At 51.6% G+C, this 24,515-nt stretch overlaps 1 protein-coding gene across 2 annotated transcripts in view; it reads right to left on the bottom strand.

Moving 5' to 3' along the window:
* Positions 1-24,515, bottom strand: part of LOC137423492 (extracellular calcium-sensing receptor-like) — an 89,075-nt gene that overhangs the window by 39,572 nt on the left and 24,988 nt on the right. Inside the window, exon 1 of one of the 2 annotated variants that reach the window (XM_078774152.1) lies at positions 7,125-7,454. The exons of the other annotated variant lie outside the window; for it this stretch is intronic. Coding sequence (XP_078630278.1) covers positions 7,125-7,447 — 323 coding nt within the window. The 5' untranslated portion in view covers positions 7,448-7,454. Of the gene's footprint in view, positions 1-7,124; positions 7,455-24,515 lie in introns of those variants that run through there. 2 annotated transcript variants of the gene reach the window in all.

Consider the following 24,515-nt stretch of genomic DNA (forward strand, 5'->3'; position numbering starts at 1 on the left):
CCAATGGCTTGATCTCTGATCATCAATTTGGTTTCAGACCAGGTCACTCTACTCTGGACATGCTGCTTCTGCTGTCTCAACAATGGATGGAGGTCCTCAATGCCAAACAGGAAATTAGAGCTGTCTCCCTCGACATATCACATGCCTTCGATATGGTCTGGCACCCCGCTCTGCTCACCAAACTCTCCTCCTTTGGTATCCATGGAAATCTCCACGCATGGCTGGCGGACTTCCTCTCTAGTCGTAGTCAACGTGTGGCCCTGAATGGGTTTCTCTCATCTCCTCTTCCTGTTCAGGCTGGAGTTCCCCAAGGCAGTGTTCTGGGCCCTGTGCTTTTTCTGGTCTTCATCAATGATCTCTCTGACTCTCTTGAAAATCCTCTCTATCTCTTTGCTGATGACTCCACTCTCTGCCGCTCCATTCCTCATCCCATCAGATCGGCAGTCTGCAGCCTCCTCACTCTCTGCAGACCTGGACAAAATCACAGACTGGGCAAACAAGTGGAACATGTCTTTCAATCCTGACAAATCTCACACTCTTACGATGTCTCTCCGAAAAGACTGACTGGACAACCCTCCCATCTACTTTCTGAATAATCCTCTCCAAGAAGTTCTGTCACTCAAGCTTTTGGGTCTCACTATCTGCCATGATCTTTCCTGGGAAAACCACATTTCCAAGCTGGCCTCCAAAGCCAGTCGCCGACTGGGCATCCTCCGTCGTGCGAAGTCCTTCCTTGGCACACCTGACTGAGCTCCTCACCACATACAAGGCTTTCATCCACAGCTCAATGGAGTACTGCTCTCCCCTCTGGGCTGGTGCTCCTGCCTCACACCTAGCTCGTCTTCACGCTGTTGAAACCAAAGCGTTCAGAATCATTGGAATCTCCCACGATGACGCTATCTCCGAGGGCCTTTCACTTAATCACTGCAGGCAGGTTGGTGGTCTTTCCGTCTTCTACCGACTCCTCTCCGGCCTTGCTCCCCCAGCTCTCTCTGGGTTCTGTCCCCCAAATATTCCTGCAGGTCGCACAAGATCTGCCTGCAACCCTCTTATGGTTAAACTGCCAAAATCAAGACTCTCTGCTCACCTTCACTCCTTCATTCCTCTTTTCTCCCGCCTCTGGAACAAACTCCCTCACTCTCTTCAATCACACTCCTCCCTCCAGGTCTTTAAAACGGCTGTTCACCACCATCTCTTATCTTCCCCAATCCAAAACCTTGATCTTTTCTACCCCCGCTAATTTCATCCCAAATCCACTTTTTTGAGGTGACTTTTGACTTCTTTCCTGGAAGTCCTTGGTGTCCTTGCGTTTTATACCTATCCTGCCTCCCCCCAGGCCCTCTCCCTCCAAAAACATCTCCCGATGTCCCTGCTCTCAAATGTTGTGTTTGTGTGCTTCCTCCCCTTCTCTCCTCATGTTGTCGACCGCTCCCCTTTTTATATACTTTGTTTGCTTGTTTGTTTGATTTGTTTGTTTGATAAATGTTAGCTCTTTCACGAGCCTCGACTCTGTATACAAAAAATATATATATATATTTCCTGTTTCAAATGATTTTAAATTTTGTTTGACTACCAGACAGGCAGACTTGTGTTCGACTACCAGATAGGCAGACCTGTGTTTGACTAGCAGACAGGCAGTCTTATTTTTGACTACCAGATAGGCAGACTTGTGTTGGACTACCAGACAGGCAGACTTGTGTTTGACTAGCAGACAGGCAGACTTATGTTTGACTACCAGATAGGCAGACTTGTGTTTGACAACCAGACAGGCAAACTTGTGTTTGACTACCACACAGGCAGAACCAGACAGGCAAAATTATCTCACTCCTCTCTGAGCATGCTTGATCAGGACGAATTCAGAACCAAAGTACTGCTAAACTACAGGTTCATTTTCCGATTCATGTTCAAAATACAATATTCAGTTGAAACTCAGTTGTTCCTACATCATATACAGATAGACAGACAGACAGACAAAGTGAACCAATTGCTTAACCCCGCTCTTTGCTTCGCACGTGTAGGATAAAGATATAGAGTGGCCTGCAAAAATTTGTTTTCAAACTTCTAAAGTTTTGTTTTCAAACTAATAGAGTGGCACTTCTAATCTTTTTACATTTTTATGCCACCTGAGCTTATTTCATGATGCTTTCAAATCATACTTAATATATCAAGTCTTCACAAACTACTCTGAAGTGATAAAGCTAAAAGATGCAGATAAAACGTGAATAAGTTAGATTAACAGAGAAAATCAGTTGATTCTCAGTTGTATAGTGTTTTCAAACCCTTTGCCTAATTAACCCTAAATCACTTCAACAGGAAATTATTTGTTTGAAAGGTTACAAAATAAGTGTAATAGGTTTCACCTGTATATAATCAGTAATTTAACTTAAAAAAAACTAAGCTCCCACACTTATCTAAAGAGTTTTAAGGTGAAACTCGCTTGGTCAACCAACAGGGCAAACATGAAGACCAAGGAGCTTTCAAAAGAAGTCAGACATAAAGTGGTGGAGAAGCACCGTTCAGGAGAGGGTTAAAAGAAGATTTCAAAGTCGCTCATAATCCCTTTGAGTACAGTGAAATCAATCATTAGGAAATAGAAGACGTGTCATACCACCCGGACTCTACCCAGATCAGGTGCCACATCCAATCTCAGCCGCAAGCAGGAAACTGGTTTGTGATATCACTGTAAATCCAACACTGACTTTGAAAGATCTGCAAGGCTCTATGTCTGAGATGGAGGTCAGTGTTCATCAATCAACAATGTCCCATTCCCTTCACAAAGCTGGCCTCAATGGACAGGAGGCAAGAAAGAAGCCATTACTGAAAAAGACACATCTAAAAGCTCATATGGAGTTTGTGAAAAAGCATCTTAATGACACTGCAGGCATGTGGAGAAAAGTTTTGTGTTCAAACAAGACAAAAATTGAACTTTTCAGTGTAAATGAAAAGAATTACACCTCACGCAAACCTAACATTGCACATCACCGAGTCAACACCATCCCTACTGCCAAGCATGGTGGCTGCAGAATCATGCTATGGGGCTGCTTTTCATCAGCAGTGACTGGCAAGCTTGTCAGGATAGAAGGGAAATTGATGGTGCAAAGTACAGAGAATCCCTGATGAAAACCTGCTTGAATGAGTCAGCCATGAATCTGAAACTTAGTAGGGCATTCACATTTCAGCTGGGCAATGACACAAAGCACAAAGCTAAAGCCACACTAGAGTGTCTGAATAAGAAGAAAATAAATGTTATTGAGCGACTCAGTCAAGTTCCTGACTTGAACCCAATTGACCATTTATGGCGAGACTTGCAGATTGCAGTCCATCGAAGATACCCATCAAACTTGGCAAACCTGAGGATTTTTCACATAATGAATGGGCAAAGATTTCACCATCCCACTGTGGAAAACTGGTCGATATCTACCCAAAAACACTCATATCAGGATTATCTGCAAAAGGTGTTTGCTGCAAAATGTGCTTCCACCAAGTATTGACCTAAGGGGCTGAATACTTTTGCAACCAGTGAATTTTGATTTGTTCATGTTTTTTGCAGGTATTTGACATGTAACCTCGCTAACAGCACTTTCTTTAACTGTTAGCAATAAAAACATTACCTAGCCAGGCAGGTGCCCCCTCCCCTTATAAAGTTTGACCAAACGAGGCTTTACCATGTATGGACAAAACACAGAATTCATTAATGAGGGGTATCGAAACAATATAATTTGAAATTATGAGGGCAATCCAAAACGTTATACAGACAGGATAATCACAACAGCACAAGACTCGCTAATGTTGTTTATTTCTCAATGTATAGGAAGCTGTAATTTAGTCAGGTTTGATTTTTATTTATTTATTTTTCATCATAGGTGGTTGAATGTTGAAAATTACGGTCGCGGAGTGTGATAGACTACCTTGAGTATCTCGTTCGGAGAACTCGTTGAACACAATTCCTCGTACATTATAATTCCTCTCACGTACATAACGATGTAGGACTGACCCTAGCTCGACACCTTGCCAGCTGTACAGGTAGTTAGCCAGATTCCGTGATGCGACCTTCGTTACCTGGGATGAGATTCTCCACAGCAACTCCTCTTAAAGATTTGTGAGGCTGGGGGGTGTTGTGTTGGGTTGAATATTGGAGGGAGAATTAACACACATTGATGATGCATCAGAAAGAGTTTCACATCCCAGGTGTAACAAATGATGCCAGACCGACCGACTCTGGCGAAGAATATCTTTCCAGCTGTATGGACCAATGGACCATAGTATAGATATAGTCTGGTATAATTTTGGCTACCTGGCCTCACCACCTGTCTTGAAATTTCACTTTAAAAATAAAAGCAAGTTTGAGTTTTCACAAGAACTATCTATTGGGATTAATGTTCACCAACCAAGTTCACCACCACCAATTGGGCTAGCGGCTAGGGTGCCGGCTTAGGATCCTAGGATACCTAGGATCCTGGGTTCGAATCCCGGTCAATCGCTGAATTAACACCAGGGGGGTTGACTCAGCCTGTACATAGCCTTCCGAGGTCGGCTAATTGAGTACCAGTTCACTGGTAATTCCCTGTTTGTCGTTAAAGGCGGCAAAAAGGGTTGGCGTCAGGAAGGGCATCCGGCCGTAAAACATTGCTTCAAAAAGGGGACCGAAAAACAACAACAAACCACGGTTCCCGAAAAAGGCCAACCCCCGCGTTGCGGGGAAACATGGCCTCTAAAGGTGGTTATCATATTTTATTATAACCGATACTTTGAGGAGTCTTTTTGGTGTGGGTGGGAATGAAGCGGATGGGTTTTCTGTGGTCCTGCCCTTTCATGAAGTGTAAAAAGAAAACCTTGCAATTTTCACAAAATGATTTCAGGAGATGCAAAATGGTCTGGATGACCTTTTCTGGAGAAAGACTCAACTTCATGTAAATTATTCGTGAAGATTTATTCCTCAGAAGAACTCGAAAGAAGTTATTCATGACATGAATATTGTATACTCATGTATCAATAATTTACAAGTTAACGACTCAACGTCACCATGGTCCTCTCATGCAGACGTTGATAAAAACATTTCAGATGATTAACCACAATATGCCATATCCACATCCCTGATTAGAAGTACGTCTCATGCCATGACCAAATTTGGACTCGTAAGAAAAAACACATTTTACTTTCAATTTATGAAATGATCAAATTCCCATCAACTTGCATACGCATAACAATTCTTGCACGTATGTTTCTCTGAACGTTTCTTAAGAAGGAAAGACCAATGTGACGCACATTCCTTCCAAAATTATCATTCAGCTCCGCTATACTTGTCGGTCTCGTGCTATAAACCAGAATTCAGGTGTCCCCATAGAAAAAGGTGTAGTGGCGTTAGCTCTGGATTAAGTGGGAACATTCTACCAGGCCACGAGGTCCTATCTACATCAAAGGTATTGTCTCGTCCAGCTAGTTATGGACAGTACTGGAATAATGTGGCGGTGCTCCCATCCTGTTGAAGCCACACTTTTCCCTTTTCCCAAAAGACATACCATCCTTGATAAGGAAAACAAACAAACATTTGTTACAAAACTAAAAGTTTTGTTTTCACTATGAATAGCACACCACACCATCATTCCAGGATCATATTGAAAAAGAGCTTCATCAGTCCAATTAGGACTCTCATCGCTCCAATATCTCAGGTCAAAATGAACGAGGCTTCATTACTGAACCTGATGTTAGATAATAATGTTGGTTCCACGTGGTCTATGCATTTATTACTCACTCACAAAATTCCATATGTCAGTCGGGATCATTTCCTTGAATATCTTGAACAAACGTTACCAGGTATGGGTGGTATTTGTTTGCCTTTAACATTCTCGAGGAAGAACAGCTAACTCCCTCCAACTTCTTGACTAATTTTTATTAACGATGTTCTAGGTCTTCTTACAACAAACTGCAATAACATTTTCTGAATGAGTTCCATCTGTAGACAAGTGTGAGGACGACCAGTACGAGGTATATCAGCAACGCTTCCAGTCGCTTTCAATCCTTGTAACATTTCACCGATAAATCCATGACTTAGCTTTGGCTTCTCAGGGTGTTTTTTGTGGATATGTCTAAACCATGTCAGTCTATATCTATGTCTTCTCTTCTCACACTCACTGGAGCTTGTTAAACTCTTTCTGTGACATCTCAATTTCTATATATTGTATATATATACACCAGTGGGGTATGCTTACACATTGTGTAAACAATAACAAACCGTGCTTCGTATGTAGGTACATAATAAATCGAAGCTTGATGATTATATTCAAGCATCACCGACCTGCTGTGAGATATCGATTCAAGTTTTTTTTTTGTTTTTTACAGATGCGTTTACAGTATTTACATAAATTTTCATTGAGATTTTTATTTTCCAGTTAACAGCTGTAGAAATTACAATTTTCAAATGCTAGATATCTACTGAGGTTTTCTTAAGGACACGTTTACGGTTTTTTACGTACATTTTCATTTACGTACGCTTTTTCTTTTTTACATTAATGTCATGTTTATTTCACAGTTTACAGGAAAATAAATTACAATTTTCAAGCACTAGCTGTTGATAAAGGTTGTTTTTTTGGTTACATATGCATTTGTTTTTTTAATGTAAATTTTCATTTACGTACGCTTTTTCTTTTTTACATTAATGTCATGTTTATTTCACAGTTTACAGTTAAATTAATTACAATTTTCAAGCGCGAGATGTTGATAAAGGTTGTTTTTTTGGTTACATATGCATTTATGGTTTTTTACGTAAATTTTCATTTTATGGTTTTTGTTTATGGTTTTTTTTTCATTTTCGTTTATAGTTCCGGTGTACCGGTTTTGATGTCCGTCGGCACGCCAAATTTCAGCTTTCTACGTCACCTGGAGGGGTGGGGCAAAAGTTGCAGTCTGCATGGAAAGGTTGAAATAAAATAAAACAGTAAATTTAGTACAAGCAGAGTACTGTATATATTTACAGATACAGGATAGAGAAAGTAATAAAGTTGAATAAAGTACATCTAAGATTTATTTCCTCATTAATATGAAAGAAAGATTCCTTTAACGTAGGTACGTTTGTTAAATGTTACACTTCGACATTTTGTAAAGTTCTGAACGATTAAGAGACTTACTTGGTACAGCGAGGGACGCTCGGTACCTGGCGAAAGTTCTGTGCTTCGTAAATCATCCCGTAATGAACGGAGAACACGGCGGCGATGATGACGTCACCGGGAGCCTGCATCGCCGGCAGGTCGCCGAACATCGCGCAGGCTTCGACCTCAAGCAAACAGAGCACCAGCACCAAGTACGATCTGAAAACGAGTCCGACCCCGAAATCCATGCTGGTTGTCCGCACAATGTCCGCAGCTCGTGTGCTCGCTTCGACACGAACCCGTCTCGCTCTCACATGCTTTACGCAGCTTCGCCTTCCAAGATGGCAAACGAAGCGAGACATGGATGGTGAAGCTGATCCTCCCTCGTCTCCGCTCCACGAGACAATGTCAGCACATGTAACGCGATTACCTGGATCTCAGGAACATTTTGCGATTTGACGTCTGCACTGCTTAATAAAAACCAACTGTGCGTCCATTATATCGTTTTAAAGCAATTATAATTACTCCCCACTTACTAATATATATTAATAACTCGAGAGGATAAATTGAGATCGTTCGTTTTATGGCTCCTCTTTGCTAGTTTTAATTGTTTTGGAAAAAATTTATCTTGGGGATTGTAACGTTCCGAGAAAAACTGTGATTTTGCTAATTGTACTTGTGTAGCGGTTACCGCTGGGTATACACAATCGCCTTGCACCTACCGAGGACGCGGCCAGGGAGCGATCACCATGCCGGGCTAGTCCAGGCCGCCCGGACAGGCCCAGACGCGCCTCTCCCGGGCATGCCCCGACTCGCCGTTCCCAGGCTCGCCCGAGCCGCCCGGGCACGCCCGGTCTCGTCTTTCCCAGGCATGCCCAGACTCGCCGTTCCAGGGCTCGCCCAGGACACCCGGGCATGCCCGCTCTCGCCTTTCCAGGGCTCGCCCAGGACGCCCGGGCATGTCCAGACTCGCCTTTCCAGGACTCGCCCAGGACGCCCGGGCACGCCCAGCCTCGCCTTTCCAGGGCTCGCCTAGGACGCCCGGGCATGCCCGCTCTCGCCTTTCCAGGGCTCGCCCAGGACGCCCGGGCATGTCCAGACTCGCCTTTCCAGGGCTCGCCCAGGACGCCCGGGCACGCCCGCTCTCGCCTTTCCCGGGCAAATGCTCCGGCATGATGTGTATATATATTGCTGCCCGATAAATGGGCTTTTCAGAGTACCCGAGTTTGATACGTGCAATAAAGCAACTCGGACGAATTTCCGTCTTTGGTTGCGTCAATCCTTTCGACTCGCGTTGGAGCACAGCTCCTTCATTGGTGACCCACGACATGGACACGGCAGTTGCCCTTAAACTGCCTACCTTCTGGGAGGCTCACGCGGCAGTTTGGTTCGCCCAGGCGGACTCCCAGTTTGCCCTGCGAGGCATCACCGCCGACGACACCCGCTTCCACCATGTGGTAGCAGCGCTCGGCTCCGCCACCGCGGCCCGCGCCCTGAGCCTCCTCCAGTGCCCGCCAGCCGCTGACAAGTATGGCGCGATCAAGACACTCCTCCTCGATGCTTTCGCCCTCTCACCGGCGGAACGCGCACGACGCCTGCTCGACCTGCCCGAGCTCGGCGACACGCGCCCGTCCAAGCGAATGGACTACATGCTCTCGCTGCTCGGTGAGCACTCTCCGGATTTTCTGTTCCGAGAGCTGTTCCTCCGCCAGCTGCCTAACCAAGTACGCCTCGCCCTGGCAGGCACGCAGATCGCGGATCCCCGCGCCCTCGCCAGGGAAGCCGACAAGATCTCCTCGGCAGGCCAGCACATCGGGGCGGCTACCTGGAGCCCGCCGCCATCCGAGGCGACGCCCATGGCGCCCGAGCGCCCTGTGCGGTTGGAGGCCGAACTGCCGGGGCAACTGGCGGCCACCACGCCGCGCCGACCACTTCCAACATGACGGCCGGGGCCTCCGCCTGACCAGGCATGGTGTTATTACCACGCCAGGTTCGGACGGAAGGCTCGGACGTGCCAACCCCCGTGCACTTTTGGCAAGTCGGGAAACGACCAGGCCAGCGTTCATTACCAGCCATGAGCACCGGCCACTCAGGCAACTTGCTTTTTATTCAGGACAAAGCGTCCGGGCGGCGTTTCCTTTGCGACACCGGCACCCAACTGAGCGTCATACCTGCCTCTGAGCAGGACAAGCAGACCGCCGTTTGCGGCCCCTCCTTGGTCGCTGCCAACGGATCGGCCATACGCACCTTTGGCCCGCGCAACGTCACCCTCTGCTTCGGCAGCCAGCGCTTTAACTGGACCTTTGTGACGGCGAGCGTGCCCACGGCTTTGCTGGGCGCCGACTTCCTCTGCGCACATGGGCTGCTGGTCGACGTCAAACGGCGTCGCCTTGTCAAAACCGAGACCTTCAGCTCCCTGGCATGTACCATGAGCAGCTCCGCGCCGACCGAACTAGCATGCGCCCTCCCGGCGGCGAACGAGTTCGCTCGCCTGCTCGCGGAATTCCCGGCCCTCACACGGCCGACGTTTTCGGCCGTCGCAGTGAGACATGGTATCGAGCACCACATACCAACTACGGGCCCGCCGGTCTACGCCAGAGCCCGCCGCCTCGACCCGGCCAAGCTCGCCGTGGCCAAAGCCGAGTTCGATGCGTTGGAGCGCCTCGGCATCGTGCGGCGCTCCGATAGCACGTGGGCTTCACCACTGCACATCGTGCCAAAGCCGGGGGCGGATGGCACCCATGTGGCGACTACCACCACCTCAACGATGCTACCACCCCCGACAGGTATCCGATCCCGCACATCCAAGACTTTTCCGCCCGTTTGGCGGGACAGGTCATTTTTTCAAAAATTGACCTGATACGGGGATACCACCAGGTACCTGTCAGGCCGGCCGACGTCCCAAAAACGGCCGTCATCACGCCGTTTGGCCTGTTCGAATTTTTGAGGATGCCGTTTGGCCTCAAGAAGTGTTTGGCCTCAAGAAGCGGGCCCAACGCTTGATGGATGGCGTGCTGCGCGACCTGCCATTCCTCTTCGTCTACCCGGACGACATCCTCGTCGCCAGCACGTCCCAGGCCGAGCACCTCTTCCACCTCCGAACACTGTTCGGACGCCTCAGCGAGCACGGCTTAATCATCAACCTGGCCAAATGCCACTTCGGCACGACGGCCGTCGACTTTTTGGGCCACCGCATCACCAAGAACGGGGCCGTGCCACTGCCGACCAAGGTCGAGGCCATCACCAAGTTCCCGCGTCCCCGCTCCATCAAGGCCCTGCAGGAGTTCCTCGGCATGGTGAATTTTTATTACCGATTCGTGCCCCGCGCTGCTCAGCTCATGCGGCCCCTTTACGAAGCCCTCTGGGGCAAGCCGGCCAAGCATGACATCGTCTGGTCCGCTGCCATGGACGCGGCATTCACGAGCGCGAAGCGGGCCCTCGCCGACGCAACGCTGCTGGCTCAACCGGTGCTCGACGCTCCCATCGCCCTCACTACGGACGCCTCTGACTACGCGGTGGGCGCCATACACGAACAATGGGTGAACGGGGTGCGGCAGCCACTCGCTTTTTTCAGCCGGCAACTCCGGCCGAACGAGTAAAAATACAGCACGTTTGACCGCGAGCTCCTCGGTCTATTCCTGGCCGTTTGCCATTTCTGGCACCTCCTGGAGGGCCGCCCGTTCACGGCTTTCGTCGACCACAAGCCGTTGGTTTAGGCAATGGCCAAAGTCACGGAGCCGTGGTCGGCCCGCCAGCAGCGCCACCTATCCGCCGTGTCGGAATTTACCACGGACATCCCGCACGTCGCCGGCAAAGACAACGCCGTGGCCGACTGTCTTTCTCGGGCCAGCGCGAACGCGGTCCACCTCGGCGTGGACTTCGTGCTCATGGCGGCCGACCAGACCACCGACACCACGGTGCAGGCCCTCCGGGCGGCGGACACGGGCCTCCGCCTGGCCGACGTCCCCTTCGCGGACACTGTCCTGCTCTGCGACATCTCCCAAGGCCAGCCTCGCCCCATCGTGCCCGTTACCTGGCAGCGCCGCATCTTCGCCTCCATCCACGGCCTTTCTCACCCGGGCCGGAAAGCTTCCCAGAAGCTGGTGTCGGTGCGTTTCGTCTGGCACGGCCTTCGACGGGACGTCCGCGATTGGGCCAACGCCTGCACGGCCTGCCAGCGGGCCAAGGTCCACCGCCACACCCAGGCCCCGCTGGCACCTTTCACTGTGCCCGAACGGCGTTTCGACCACGTCAACGTGGACCTGGTGGGCCCCCTTCCCCCATCGCGGGGTTTCACACACCTGCTCACCATGGTGGACAGGACCACCAGGTGGACGGAGGCTGTTCCCCTCATTTCCACCACCACCGCCGACGTGGCACAGGCTTTCATCGTCACCTGGGTCGCCCGTTTCGGCGCACCGGCGGACATATCTTCGGACCGCGGTCCGCAGTTCACCTCCGAGCTGTGGGGCGCGGTCGCCCGCAACCTGGGAGTCCAGCTCCACCGTACCACGGCCTACCACCCCCAAGCGAATGGGTTGTGCGAGCGTTTTCACCGCTCCATGAAGGCCGCGCTCATGGCCGGCCTTCAGGACGACAGTTGGGCCAACCGGCTGCCGTAGGTCATTTTGGGCCTCTGCACAGCCCCCAAGGAGGACCTCCGGGCGTCCACCGCCGAGCTCGTCTACGGCCAGCCGCTCCGCGTCCTGGGTGAGTTCGTGCCCGACGCTACCAGTCCCTGGTCCGCAGCTCGCCAACGCTCGGACCTCCAGGTGGCCACCCGACGGTTTGCCCCCGTGCCAACGTCCCGCCACAGTGGCCCCCAGTCCTACGTCCCCCCAGCGCTTCGCACAGCGGAGTACGTTTTTGTGCGTCATGACGCACACCGGGGGCCACTCCGGCCGCCGTACGACAGGCCCTTCCGGGTCCTGCGACGGGATGACAAGTCGTTCGTCATCGACATCGGCGGCAGGTCGGACCGGATTTCGGTGGACCGCCTCAAACCGGCGCACGTGGACGTCGACCAACCACGACGGTTGGCCCTTGCTCCGCGGCGAGGCCGCCCCCCGTCCACAGACAGTTCCCCCCGCTCGACCACCCACCACCACACCGGACCCCCCCCCCCCCCCCCACGACCCTCCAGGGGTCGCTTCGGCCAGGTCATCAGGACCCCCCTTAAATTGACCCTGCCGGTGCAAGTCGATTCTGGATGGGCGTGTGTAGCGGTTACCGCTGGGTATACACAATCGCCTTGCACCTACCGAGAACGCGGCCAGGGAGCGATCACCATGCCCGGACAGGCCCAGACGCGCCTCTCCCGGGCATGCCCGGTCTCGTCTTTCCCGGGCTCGCCCAGGACGCTCGGGCATGTCCAGACTCGCCTTTCCAGGACTCGCCCAGGATGCCCGGGCACGCCCAGCCTCGCCTTTCCAGGGCTCGCCTAGGACACCCGGGCATGCCCGCTCTCGCCTTTCCAGGGCTCGCCCAGGACGCCCGGGCATGTCCAGACTCGCCTTTCCAGGGCTCGCCCAGGACGCCCGGGCACGCCTGCTCTCGCCTTTCCCGGGCAAACGCTCCGGCATGATGTGTATATATACTGAAACGCAAAAGAAACTTACCACCTTTGAAACCTTTAAATATCAACAATAACACTGCGTGTAGTAAATGTGTGAACTTATTTGTGGACAATAGTGTCCTCACTGTCAGACAAAACGGTCACGGATGGTCACTTGAACCTTCAATGGTCACTTCATAGCACAGCTGTTGAACAGCCGTTTTGACTGTCAGTGATTAGCCAAGGGGTACGGGATGATTTTTATGAGCTGCACGTGATGTCTTGATATTGGCTTTAAAAAGGCCAGTGCAAAATGGGCATTTCAATCAACATGCCACGATTGTCGAGAGATCAACGGCAGCGTGCCCTGGGCACGCTGCAAGGCGGACTGAGCTACCGCCAGAAGACCATACAGAGGCCCCGTGATGACGGCTGCCCATCGCCGCAACCAACAGAGATGGTGCCAGCAGCATCAGCGGTGGACCTTGGCGCAGTGGAACGAGGTCGCTTTCAGCGATGAGTCAAGGTTCTGTGTGGACAGTCCTGATGGGCGTGAGCGTGTCTGGAGAAGAACTGGCGAGCGATATGCCGATTGTTGCGTGCGTCACGCCAACAGGTGGGGTGGCCCAAGTGTGATGGTGTGGGCCGCCATATCAGGCCGGTACAGGACGTCACTGGTGGTTGTGGAAGGGAATCTTAATGCCCAGCGGTATGTGGATAACATCCTGCGACCTCATCTGCTGCCATTCCTGCTAGATCACCCAGAACTGAGAACCTTTCAGCATGACAACGCTCGTCCCCATGCTGCTCGCTTTACCACTGCATTTCTCCAAGGCGAGAACATCAACACCATGCAGTGGCCTGCACTCTCCCCTGACCTGAATCCCATAGAGCACCTGTGGGATGAGCTTGGGAGACGCGTAGTTGGCAGGGCCAGGACACGGGCAGAGCTGCTTCAGACATTGAGGACTGAGTGGGACAGAATCCAGCAGCAATCCATCCAAAGACTGGTAGGCAGTATACGCCGACGATGCACTGCCTGTATCCAAAACAATGGTGGCCACACACGCTATTGAAAGGGGACTGACATTGCACCCTGTGCTGTTCTGTACTGTAGAACAAACTGATGAGATGGTGTATCTTGGTCAAAAACTTGACATGTCATCAATAAAATGCCAATGTTTCAATTAGCAATTGTTGGTTTGTTTTATTTTGAACTGTTACAATTTTATTACATTTCAAACAAGTGGTAAGTTTCTGTAAGTTTCAAACAAGCTGCTGGCACCATCTCTGTCGGTTGCGGTGATGGGCAGCCGTCATCACGGGGCCTCTGTATGGTCTTCTGGCAGTCCGACCATAGTCATGCAGTCGTCTTCGTGCAGTATCATTGGAGATCCGTGGGTTTGCACGCCCCGGAGTTTCTGCCGCAGTGCGGGATGCTGGACGGAATCGATCCCGCAGGTGACTTCGGACCATCTGCCTGTCCTGCCTTGCAGTGGTGACTCTTGGCCTCCCTGATCGAGGTCTGTCATCTGCAGAGTTGTGGAGGGTGTCTCTGTCCACCAGGGCCGATATCGTCTGGTGTGAACAGCCAAGGCGACGTGCCACCTCACGGTAGCTCAGTCCGCCTTGCAGCATGCCCAGGGCACACTGCCGTTGATCCCTTGACAATCGCGGCATGTTGATTGAAATGCCCATTTTGCACTGGCCTTTTTAAAGCCAATATCAAGACATCACGTGCAGCTCATTAAAATCATCCCGTACCCCTTGGCTAATCACTGACAGTCAAAACGGCTGTTCAACAGCTGTGCTATGAAGTGACCATTGAAGGTTCAAGTGACCATCCGTGACCGTTTTGTCTGACAGTGAGGACACTATTGTCCACAAATAAGTTCACACATTTACTACACGCAGTGTTATTGTTGATATTTAAAGGTTTCAAAGGTGGTAAGTTTCTTTTGCGTTTCAGTATATATTGCTGCCCGATAAACGGGCTTTTCAGAGTACCCGAGTTTGATACGTGCAATAAAGCAACTCGGACGAATTTCCGTCTTTGGTCGCGTCAATCCTTTCGACTCGCGTTGGAGCACAGCTCCTTCACTGCAATGGGGTCTTCAGCATTCCTGGGGTAATCAGTCGAGTTACCTACCCTCGCCAGCGAAGGGTATAGTTGCAATTGGGTCAAAGTAGACCCAAAATTTTTACACGTTTTCCTTTTTCAACCGAGTAGCTCTATATAGTATGTACAATTATAATGTGAGTACGTCTATAAAATACGTACTGTAAAACCAGAAAAAAAGTCCTGGCGAGGGTCTACAACCTTTAATTGCTCTTTCTAGTTATGTTAATGCGTATCATATTTCAGAGATTGCTGTATACCAATAGGCAATCCCCAATTGGTACGTGGTAGGCCTACTGCTTTAGTCTAACAAGACCGAAACCGAATGTCTAACAGCGGCGTAGCCGGGCTTGTTTGATACTTTAGTTGAAGAGGATAGGATGACCTGGTTGGAGATACCAGTTAGCAAAGAATGTAAGGATTTAAAAAAAATTAAGTACTCGAAGTCTCTAAGCTGTCTGTCACCATGTAAGTGAAGAGATTGCATTGAGACACCATATGGATAATTCTACATGTTGGTCAATTAGTCAACACTATCAAAGTGACCTCAGCACAATCCCGACACACACCTGTGTGTTTTACAGAATTAGGTATTTTACAGCGGCCCAAGTGCAAATCCTCCAACGAACCTCCTTGAGAGAGGACCCAGTGAGTTGGTACTCATTTTGCCGACCTCGAAAGGATGACAGGCTGAGTCAACCCCACCTGGTGTTAATTCAACAGCTGACTCAGGATTATGAATTCAGGACCCTAGGATCCCAAGCCCTCCACCCTAACCGTTAAACCAACACCAGGTTTAGGGTGGTTGGAGGCAGTCATGTGTTACTGTAATATATTATGCTAGTATAAAGTCCATCAAAAATGACGGGTAGGAACAGTTTATTTGACAGTGCAGCCGCATGAGCGTGCCAAAGTCTGAAGCCTGGGCCTAGTGTCAGGTGTGCTTATATCTTCTTTATTTATTAGATATCTTACAGACGTAAATGGACACTCAGTTTACTCTGCGCACTTTGCACATCACGTTCAGCGAACATCACCTCCCTGTGCCTTGTGTTTATTGTGATTTTTTTTTTTACGCTACCTCCGTACACTGACCTTGAGGCTCGGTTTGCAAGCCACCGTCTACAATTCCAATGTAAGAGACATAATTACTCTTCTTTTGGGTCTTCGGAGTCCTCAGGGTCTTTTGGGTCTTCTGGTTCATTTGGGTGTTCAAGCTCTTTTGCATCCTTGGGATCTTTTGGGTCATTTGGGTACTCGGGGTGTTTTGGGTCATTTGAGTTTTTTGGGTCCTCTGGATCTTTGGGGTCCTCTTGTCTTTTCGGTCATCTGGGTCTTTGGGGTATTTTGGGTCTTTGGGGTCCAGTGGGTCCTCAGAGACTTTAAGGGTCTATTTTGTCTTTTGGATTGACATCCTACAGACGTAAATGAACACTTGGTTTACTATGCGAACTTTGCACGTCAAGTTCAGAGAATTTCACCTCCCTACGCCGTGTATTTATTGTAATTAAAAACAAAACCGCTTCCATACACCGACCTTGAGGCTCGGTTTGCAAGACACCGTCTACATTCCCAATGTAAGAGACATAATTACTCTTCTTTTGGGTCTTCATAGTCCTAAGGGTCTTTTGGGTCCTCTGGTTCATTTAGGTCTTTTGGGTGCTCAAGCTCTTTTGCATCCTTGGGATCTTCTGTTTCATTTGTGTCTGTGGGGTCTTTTAAGTCATTTGAGTCTTTTGGGACCTCTGCATCTTTGGGGTCCTTGGGTCATTTCAGTCATCTAGGTCATTGGTGTATTTTGGGTCTTTGGGGTAATTTGGGTGTTTGGGTTCCACTGGGTCCTCATGGTCTTTAAGGGCCTTTGGGGTCTTTTTGGTGTTTTGGATTGTTTGGTTCTGTGTGGTCGTTAAGGGTCTTCTGGGTCTTTTCGATTTTTTTTGGTCTTTAGGATGTTTTGGATCTCTGGGGTCTTCGTGATCTTTTCGGTCTTTTGGGGCATTGATGTATTTTGAGTCTTTGTGGTATTTTGGGTCTTCTGGGTCTTTGGGATAGTTTGGGTCCTTGAGGTATTTAAGGGTCTTCTGGGTCTTTTGGGTCTTCGGGGTATTTTTAGTCTTCATGGTATTTTGGGTCTTCTGGGTATTTAAGGGTCTTTGGGGTCTTTGGATCTTCAGGGTCTTTGGGTTTTCATGGTCTTTGGGTTATTTTTGGTCTTTGGGGTATTTTGGGGTCTTCGTGGTCTTTGGGTTATTTTGGGTCTTCGGGGTATTTTTGGTCTTCGTGGTTTTTTAGGTCTTTAAGGGTCTTGGGGTCTTTTCATTGTTTTGGGTCTTCGGGGTCTTAAGGGTGTTGGGGTCTTTTCAGTGTTTTGGGTCTTTGGTGTCTTTATGGGTCTTTGGGGAATTTTGGGTCTTCAAGGCCTTTTGGGTTTTTGTTGTCTTTTGGGTCTTTAAGGGTCCTGTGGTCTTTGGGGTATTTTGGTATTTTGGGTCTTCTGGATATTTAAGGGTCTTTGGGGTCTTTTGAATCTTTGGGGTATTTTGGGTATTTGGGGTCTTTTGTATCTTCTGGATATTTAAGGGTCTTTGGGGTATTTTTGGGCTTCAAGATCTTTTGGGTCTTCATGGTCTTTGGGTGTTTAAGGGTATTTGGTGTATTTTGGGTCTTTCAAAGTCTTGGGGTTTTTACAGTGTTATGGGTCTTTGGGTCTTTATGGGTCTTTGGGGAATTTGGGGTCTTCGGTGTATTTTAGGTGTTTTTGGTATTTTGGGTATTTAAGAGTCTTTGCGGTATTTTGGGTCTTCGGGGTCTTTAACGGTTTTCAGGGTCATTTGGGTATTTTGGGTATTTTGGGTGTTTCAGGTCCATTGGGTCTTTTTTTTTTTTTTTTTTTTTTTTTTTGGGATACAAGATCGAGGCTCGTGAAAGAGCGAACATTAATCACACAGAAAGACAAACCGACACATAAAACATATAACATCGGGAGCGGTAGACAAGATGGGGAGAGAGGGGAAAGGACATGAACACAACATTTGAGAGCAGGGACCGAGAGACATGGAGACATCGAGAGATCTGTGAGAGGGAGAGGGCTTTGGGGGGGGGGGGAGCATGGGAAGGGGGGGAGGGGTGGGAGAGGTATAAAACATATGAACACTGCCAGGACTTCCAGGAAAGAAGTTGGAATTTCAAACAAGGTGGATCTGGGGTGAATTAGCGGGGGTAGAAAAGATCAAGGTTTTGGATGGGGGAAGATAACAGATGGTGGTGAACAGCTGTTTTAAAGACCTGGAAGGACGAGTGGGATTGAAGGGAGTGAGGGAGTTTGTTCCAGAGGTGGGAGAAAAGAGGAATGAAAGAGTGAAGGTGAGCAGAGAGCCGAGATTTCGGCAGTTTAACCATCAGAGGGTTGCTGGCAGATCTTGTGCGACCTGTAGGAATATTTGGGGGACAGAGCACAGAGAGAGCTGGGGGTGCAAGGCCGGAGAGGAGTCGGTAGAAGACAGAAAGACCACCTACCTGCCTGCGGTGAGTGAGTGAAAGGCCCTCAGAGATAGCTTCATCGCGGGAGATTCCAATAATTCTGAAAGCTTTGGTTTCAACAGCGTGAAGCCGAGCTAGGTGTGAGGCAGGAGCACCGGCCCATAGGGGAGAACAGTATTCCATTGAGCTGCGGATGAAAGCCTTGTATGTGGTGAGGAGCTCAGGTGTGCCGAGGAAGGACTTCGCACGACGGAGGATGCCCAGTCGCGACTGGCTTTGGAGGCCAGCTTGGAAATGTGGTTTTCCCAAGAAAGATCATGGCAGATAGTGAGACCCATAATCTTGAGCGACAGAACTTCTTGGAGAGGATTGTTGAGAAAGTAGATGGGAGGGTTGTCCAGTCGATCTTTTCGGAGAGACATAGTAAGAGTGTGAGATTTGTCAGGATTGAAAGACATGTTCCACTTGTTTGACCAGTCTGTGATTTTGTCCAAGTCTTCAGAGAGTGAGGAGGCTGCAGACTGCCGATCTGAGGGAAGAGGAATGGAGCGGCAGAGAGTGGAGTCATCAGCAAAGAGATAGAGAGGATTTTCAAGAGAGTCACAGAGATCATTGATGAAGACCAGAAAAAGCACGGGGCCCAGAACACTGCCTTGGGGAACTCCAGCCTGAACAGGAAGAGGAGATGAGAGAAACCCAAGGCCACACGTTGACGACGACTAGAGAGGAAGTCCGCCAGCCATGCGTGGAGATTTCCATGGATACCAAAGGAGGAGAGTTTGGTGAGCAGAGCGGGGTGCCAGACCGTGTCGAAGGCACGTGATATGTCCAGGGAGACAGCTCTAATTTCCTGTTTGGCATTGAGGACCTCCATCCATTGTTGAGACAGCAGAAGCAGCATGTCCAGAGTAGAGTGACCTGGTCTGAAACCAAATTGATGATCAGAGATCAAGCCATTGGAGAAGAGGAAAGATTTCATATCCGAAGCAATGATGGATTCCATGACTTTGCTGATAATTGGGAGAAGGCTGATTGGTCTGTAGTTGCTAGGATCTGTTTTTGCACCTTTTTTGTGCAAGCGGTGATGTTGGCTGATTTCCAAGCAGATGGCAGTTGACCTTGAGCAAAAGAGAGGGTGAAGAGAACAGAGAGAGGGTGAGATAGAGCAGCAGAGCAGGATTTTAGGACCCGTGGGCTGATGCCGTCGGGTCCAGTTGCAGAATCAGAGTCGAGGGTTGACAGAAACTTTTCCACCTTGTCAGGAGGAAAGGACACGGAGTCCAGGAGCAGCAGGGTACGACTGGGTATGGTGGGTACAGAGAGGGATGGGTTTGGGACACAAGATTTAGAGGCAAACACAGAGTTGAGGCATTCAGCTTTTTCACGTGCGGAGTCAGCTGTGTAGCCGTTTGAGGTAAGGGAGGGGATGGAGGGGGAACAAACACCAGAAACGGATTTGACCAGACGCCGCCAGGATTTGGAAGAGGGAGACAGATAAGAGAGTTCGGTCTTGAGAATGGAGAGATATTGAACGGAGAGTCTTCAAGGACTTTTCTGTCTTTTGGGTCTTTGGGGACTTTTGGGTTATGAGAATCCTTGGGGTCTTCTGGGCCTGAGGGTATTTTGGGTCTTCAGGGTATTTTGGGTCTTCAGAGTCAATGGGGTCTTCTGGGTCCTTGGGTACTTCTGGGTCTTCATGATATTTTGTGTTTTTAACAGTCTACAGGGTATTTGGGTCTTCGGGTATTTTGGGTGTTTGGGGTCCATTGGGTCCTCGGGGTCTTCTGGGTCCCTGAGGTCTTTTAGGTCCTCAGAGTATTTTGGGTGTTAGGGTATTTGGGGTCTTTGGGTCTTACCAAAATTTTGGGTCTTAGGGTATTTGGGGTCCATTGGGTCTTTAGAGTCTTTTCAGTCTTTTGGGTCTTTGGGGTATTTTGTGTCTTTAACAGTCTTCAGGGTCTTCGGGGTATTTTGGATCTTCAGAGCCCTTGGGGGTCTTCTGAGTCCTTAGGGTCTTTTGGGTCCTCTTTGTCATTTGGGTACTTGGGATTGTTTTGGGTCTTTTGGATCCTCAGGGTCTTTTGGGTCTTCAGGGTCTTTTAGGTCTTTGGGGTCCATTGGGTCTTCAGGGTCTTTTCAGTCTTTTGGGTCTTCGGGGTATTTCAGGTCTTCAGAGTCCTTGGGGTGTTCTGGGTCTTCCTGATCTTTTGTGTCTTTAACAGTCTAAACTCTAAAGGGTATTTTGGGTCTTTGGGTGTTTTGGGTGTTTGGGGTCCATTGGGTCTCTTGGGTCTTCCGGGTCCTTGGGGGCCTTTTGGGTCCTCAGAGTCTTTTCAGTCCTTTAACCGGTGGACACACAGTCTTAACACCCTGCCCCAACCCCTCCCCCACCCCCCACCCCCTCCCACCACCCACACTCAAATTCCTTCTAAGGCACTACCCAAAGCCTTTAAAACCTACCCTTATGAGGGTGACAGACACAAATACACACACACACACATTGTGTTTTATATGGTAGATTACAGTAATAACAGTAACACACAATAACATGAGTAATAATAACATATTACAGTAATAACAGTAATACATAATAACAGGAGTAATATAACATAATAGTATAAATTTCGTCAAAAATGATGGGTTGAAACAGTTTATTTGACGGTGCAGCCGCGTGAGCGTGCCAAAGTCTGAAGTCTGGGCCTAGTGTCAGGTGTGCTTTTTTCTTCTTTATTTATTATATTGTGGCGGGCACAAGGGGTAATAATTCCGCGCATCAGTGGGTGGCGCGAGCGCCCAGGCGGGGACCGAAGGTACATGCCCTGCCCTTCGACCGAGCGGCCACGCCCGGGGACTAGGCGTGGCCTCGGCACATATATGCGGGCTCTAAGCTCGAGCCCGCTCAGTGCTGCAGTTCGAGCTTTCGTAATAAAGACTCTTTTGGTTTTAACAAACGCGTTGTGGCCTACCTCTTTGGCAAGCAAGTTGTGTGTGCAGCACCACACTTCACTGGTGACCCGATTGGTTCAGCCGTTGCTGACCACCGAACGCGCCATGGCCAACAACGCCGTCGCAGTAAAACTCCCAGAGTTTTGGGAAGCAGAGGCCGATGTGTGGTTCGTGCAGGCCGAAGCGCAATTTCAGCTTCGAGGCACAACGGCGGACGAGACCCGTTACTACCACGTGGTCGCCGCCGTCGGGCCCGGCACTGCCGCCCGGGTCGTGTCCATCCTGCGGCACCCGCCGGCCGACCACAAGTACAGGGCGCTCAAACGTCTCCTCATCACCACGTTCGGCCTCACGGAGATCGAACGGGCCGACCGCCTCCTGGACCTTCCCGAACTCGGCGACACACGACCATCCGTGCGGATGGATTTTATGCTGTCGCTGCTGGGTGACCAAGCCCCGGATTTCGTATTCCGGGCGCTTTTCCTATGCCAGCTACCTCTGCAGGTACGCCTCGCGCTGGCCGGTTCCAACATAAGGGAACCCCGCGCCCTGGCCGTAGAGGCCGACAAGTTCTTTGCGGCTTGCGACACGCGGTCGAGTTACGGTGCTGCCGTCGTGGTTCCCGGGGCAGAGGCTACAGCGTCCCTCGTGGCCGCTGCCGCACCCCGCCCACCACCACCACCACCACCACCGCCGCCGAGAAAACCGCGGCCGCGGCCGCCCCTGCTGCCGCAAGCCTGGTGCTATTTCCACGCCAGGTTCGGCCACAAGGCTCGGACGTGTCGCCCACCATGCTCTTTTCACAAGTCGGGAAACGACCAGACCGGCGCTCATTAGCGGCCCTGAGCGTCGGCCATTCCGGCAGCCTCCTATTCGTTACGGACACCTTGTCCGGGCGCCGTTTCCTCTGCGATACAGGAGCGCAGGTAAGCGTCATCCCCGCCTCCATGCCCGACAAGCGAACCGCGGGCTGGGGCCCCGCGTTGCTTGCCGCCAACGGTACACCCATCCGCACATTCGGGAAGCGCTGCCTCTCCCTGCGGTTCGGAGGGCAGCGCTTTCAATGGTCGTTCGTGACCGCCAGCGTGCCAATGGCATTGCTTGGTGCGGACTTCCTATGTGCGAATGGGTTGTTGGTCGACGTGAAGCGCAGACGGCTCGTCCAGGCCGAAACCTTTAGCTCGCTCGCTTGTTCGCTGAGCGGCTCATTGAGCGGCTCACTGAGCGGCTCACCGAGCGGCTTGCCAAGCGGCTTGCTGGAGGGTTCCGTCCCGGCGAGTTTAGTTTGCACGCTTCCGGCAGCGGACGACTTTACCCACCTCCTCGCCAGTTTCCCGGCCCTCACGCGGCCCACCTTCTCAGCGGTGGCCGTTAAACACGGGGTGGAGCACCACATCCCCACGGTCGGGCTGCCGGTCTATGCCCGGGCACGCCGACTTGAGCCCACGAAGCTCGCGGTGGCGAAAGCGGAGTTCGCCACACTGGAGCAGCTGGGGATCGTGCGGCGCTCCAACAGCGCTTGGGCTTCTCTGCTGCACATTGTCCCGAAGCCCGGCGGGGGATGGCGGCCGTGCGGGGACTACCGCCGGCTCAACGATGCCACCACCCCCGACCGCTACCCGGTCCCAAACATTCAGGACTTTTCCGCCCGGTTGGCCAACATGACCGTGTTTTCGAAGGTGGACCTCATCCGGGGCTACCATCAGGTCCCCGTCCAACCAGACGACGTCCCGAAGATGGCCATCATCACCCCCCTTTCGGCCTCTTCGAATTCCTCAGGATGCCCTTCGGGTTGAAAAATGCGGCTCAGGCATTCTAGCGGCTCATGGATAGCGTCTTGCGTGACTTACCTTTCCTGTTTGTCTACCTGGACGACATCCTAGTCGCGAGCGCGTCCCGGGAAGAGCACCTGCTCCACCTCCGCATGCTTTTTGAATGCCTGGGCCAGCATGGCCTAATCATCAACCCCGGCAAGTGCCGTTTCGGTGTCGCCACCATCGACTTCTTGGGGCACCGCATCACCGAGCACGGGGCCGTCCCTTTACCGGCCAAGGTGGAGGCGGTCAGGGATTTCCCGTGGCCCCGCACGATCAAGGGGCTCCAGGAGTTCCTGGGCATGGTAAACTTTTACCACCGCTTCGTGCCCCACGTCACCCAGCTCCTCCGCCCCTTGCACGAGGCCCTTCGGGGCAAGCCAGGCAAAGGTGACATCGCATGGTCGGAGCCAATGGCCGCGGCGTTCTCGGGTGCAAAGCTGGTCTGGCCGACGCCACCATGCTGGCGCACCCGGCCCCCGATGCACCGATCGCCCTCACCACCGACGCGTCGGACTACGCGGTGGGCGCGGTGCATGAGCAGTGGGTGTGTGGTGCTTGGCAGCCGCTGGCGTTTTTTAGCCGGCAGCTTCGCCCGCACGAACGCCGTTACAGCACCTTCGACCGTGAGCTGCACGGGCTCCACCTGGCGGTCCGACACTTCCGCCATCTGCTGGAGGGCCGCCCGTTCACGGCTTTCGTCGACCACAAGCCCCTTGTGTTCGCGATGGCCAAGGTCGCCGAGCCATGGTCGGCACGGCAGCAGCATCACCTCTCTGCCGTGTCCGAGTATACGACAGACATCCGTCACGTGGTGGGTAAAGACAACCCGGTGGCAGATTGCCTTTCCCGGTCCGTCGCGCACGCGGTCCACCTCGGGATCGACTATGCCCGGATGGCGGAGGACCAGACCGCCGACCCCGGCGTCCAGGCCTTGCGGACCGCCGTCACGGGCCTCCGCGTCACAGAGGTGCCGTTCGACGCCACGGGCACGGCCCTCCTATGCGACGTCTCCCTCGGCCGGCCTCGCCCCATCGTGCCCGCTGGCTGGCAGCGCCCAGTGTTCGACGCCATCCACGGCCTGTCCCACCCTGGCGCGAGGGCATCCCAGAAACTCGTCGGGGCGAAGTTCGTCTGGCATGCCCGCAGGAATGACGTCCGCGACTGGGCCAGGACGTGCCTCGCGTGCTAGCGCGCAAAGGTCCACCGCCACACCTAGGCACCATTGGCTCCGTTTACGGTGCCCGAGCGGCGGTTCGACCACGTGCACGTCGACTTGGTGGGACCTCTGCCCCCCTCGCGAGGGTTCACCCACCTCCTCACCATGGTCGACCGCACCACACGGTGGCCGGAGGCCGTCCCATTGGCGGCGACGTCTGCGGCTGAGGTGGCGCAAGCCTTTATCGCCACTTGGGTTGCCCGGTTCGGTGCCCCCTCGGACATCTCGTCCGACCGCGGCCCCCAGTTCACCTCGGAGCTCTGGGCCACGGTGGCGCAAGGGCTCGGGGTGAAGCTAC

This window comes from Myxine glutinosa, chromosome 3 (genome assembly GCF_964187855.1).
Source record: "Myxine glutinosa chromosome 3, kmMyxGlut1.1, whole genome shotgun sequence".
Classification (NCBI taxonomy): domain Eukaryota; kingdom Metazoa; phylum Chordata; class Myxini; order Myxiniformes; family Myxinidae; genus Myxine; species Myxine glutinosa.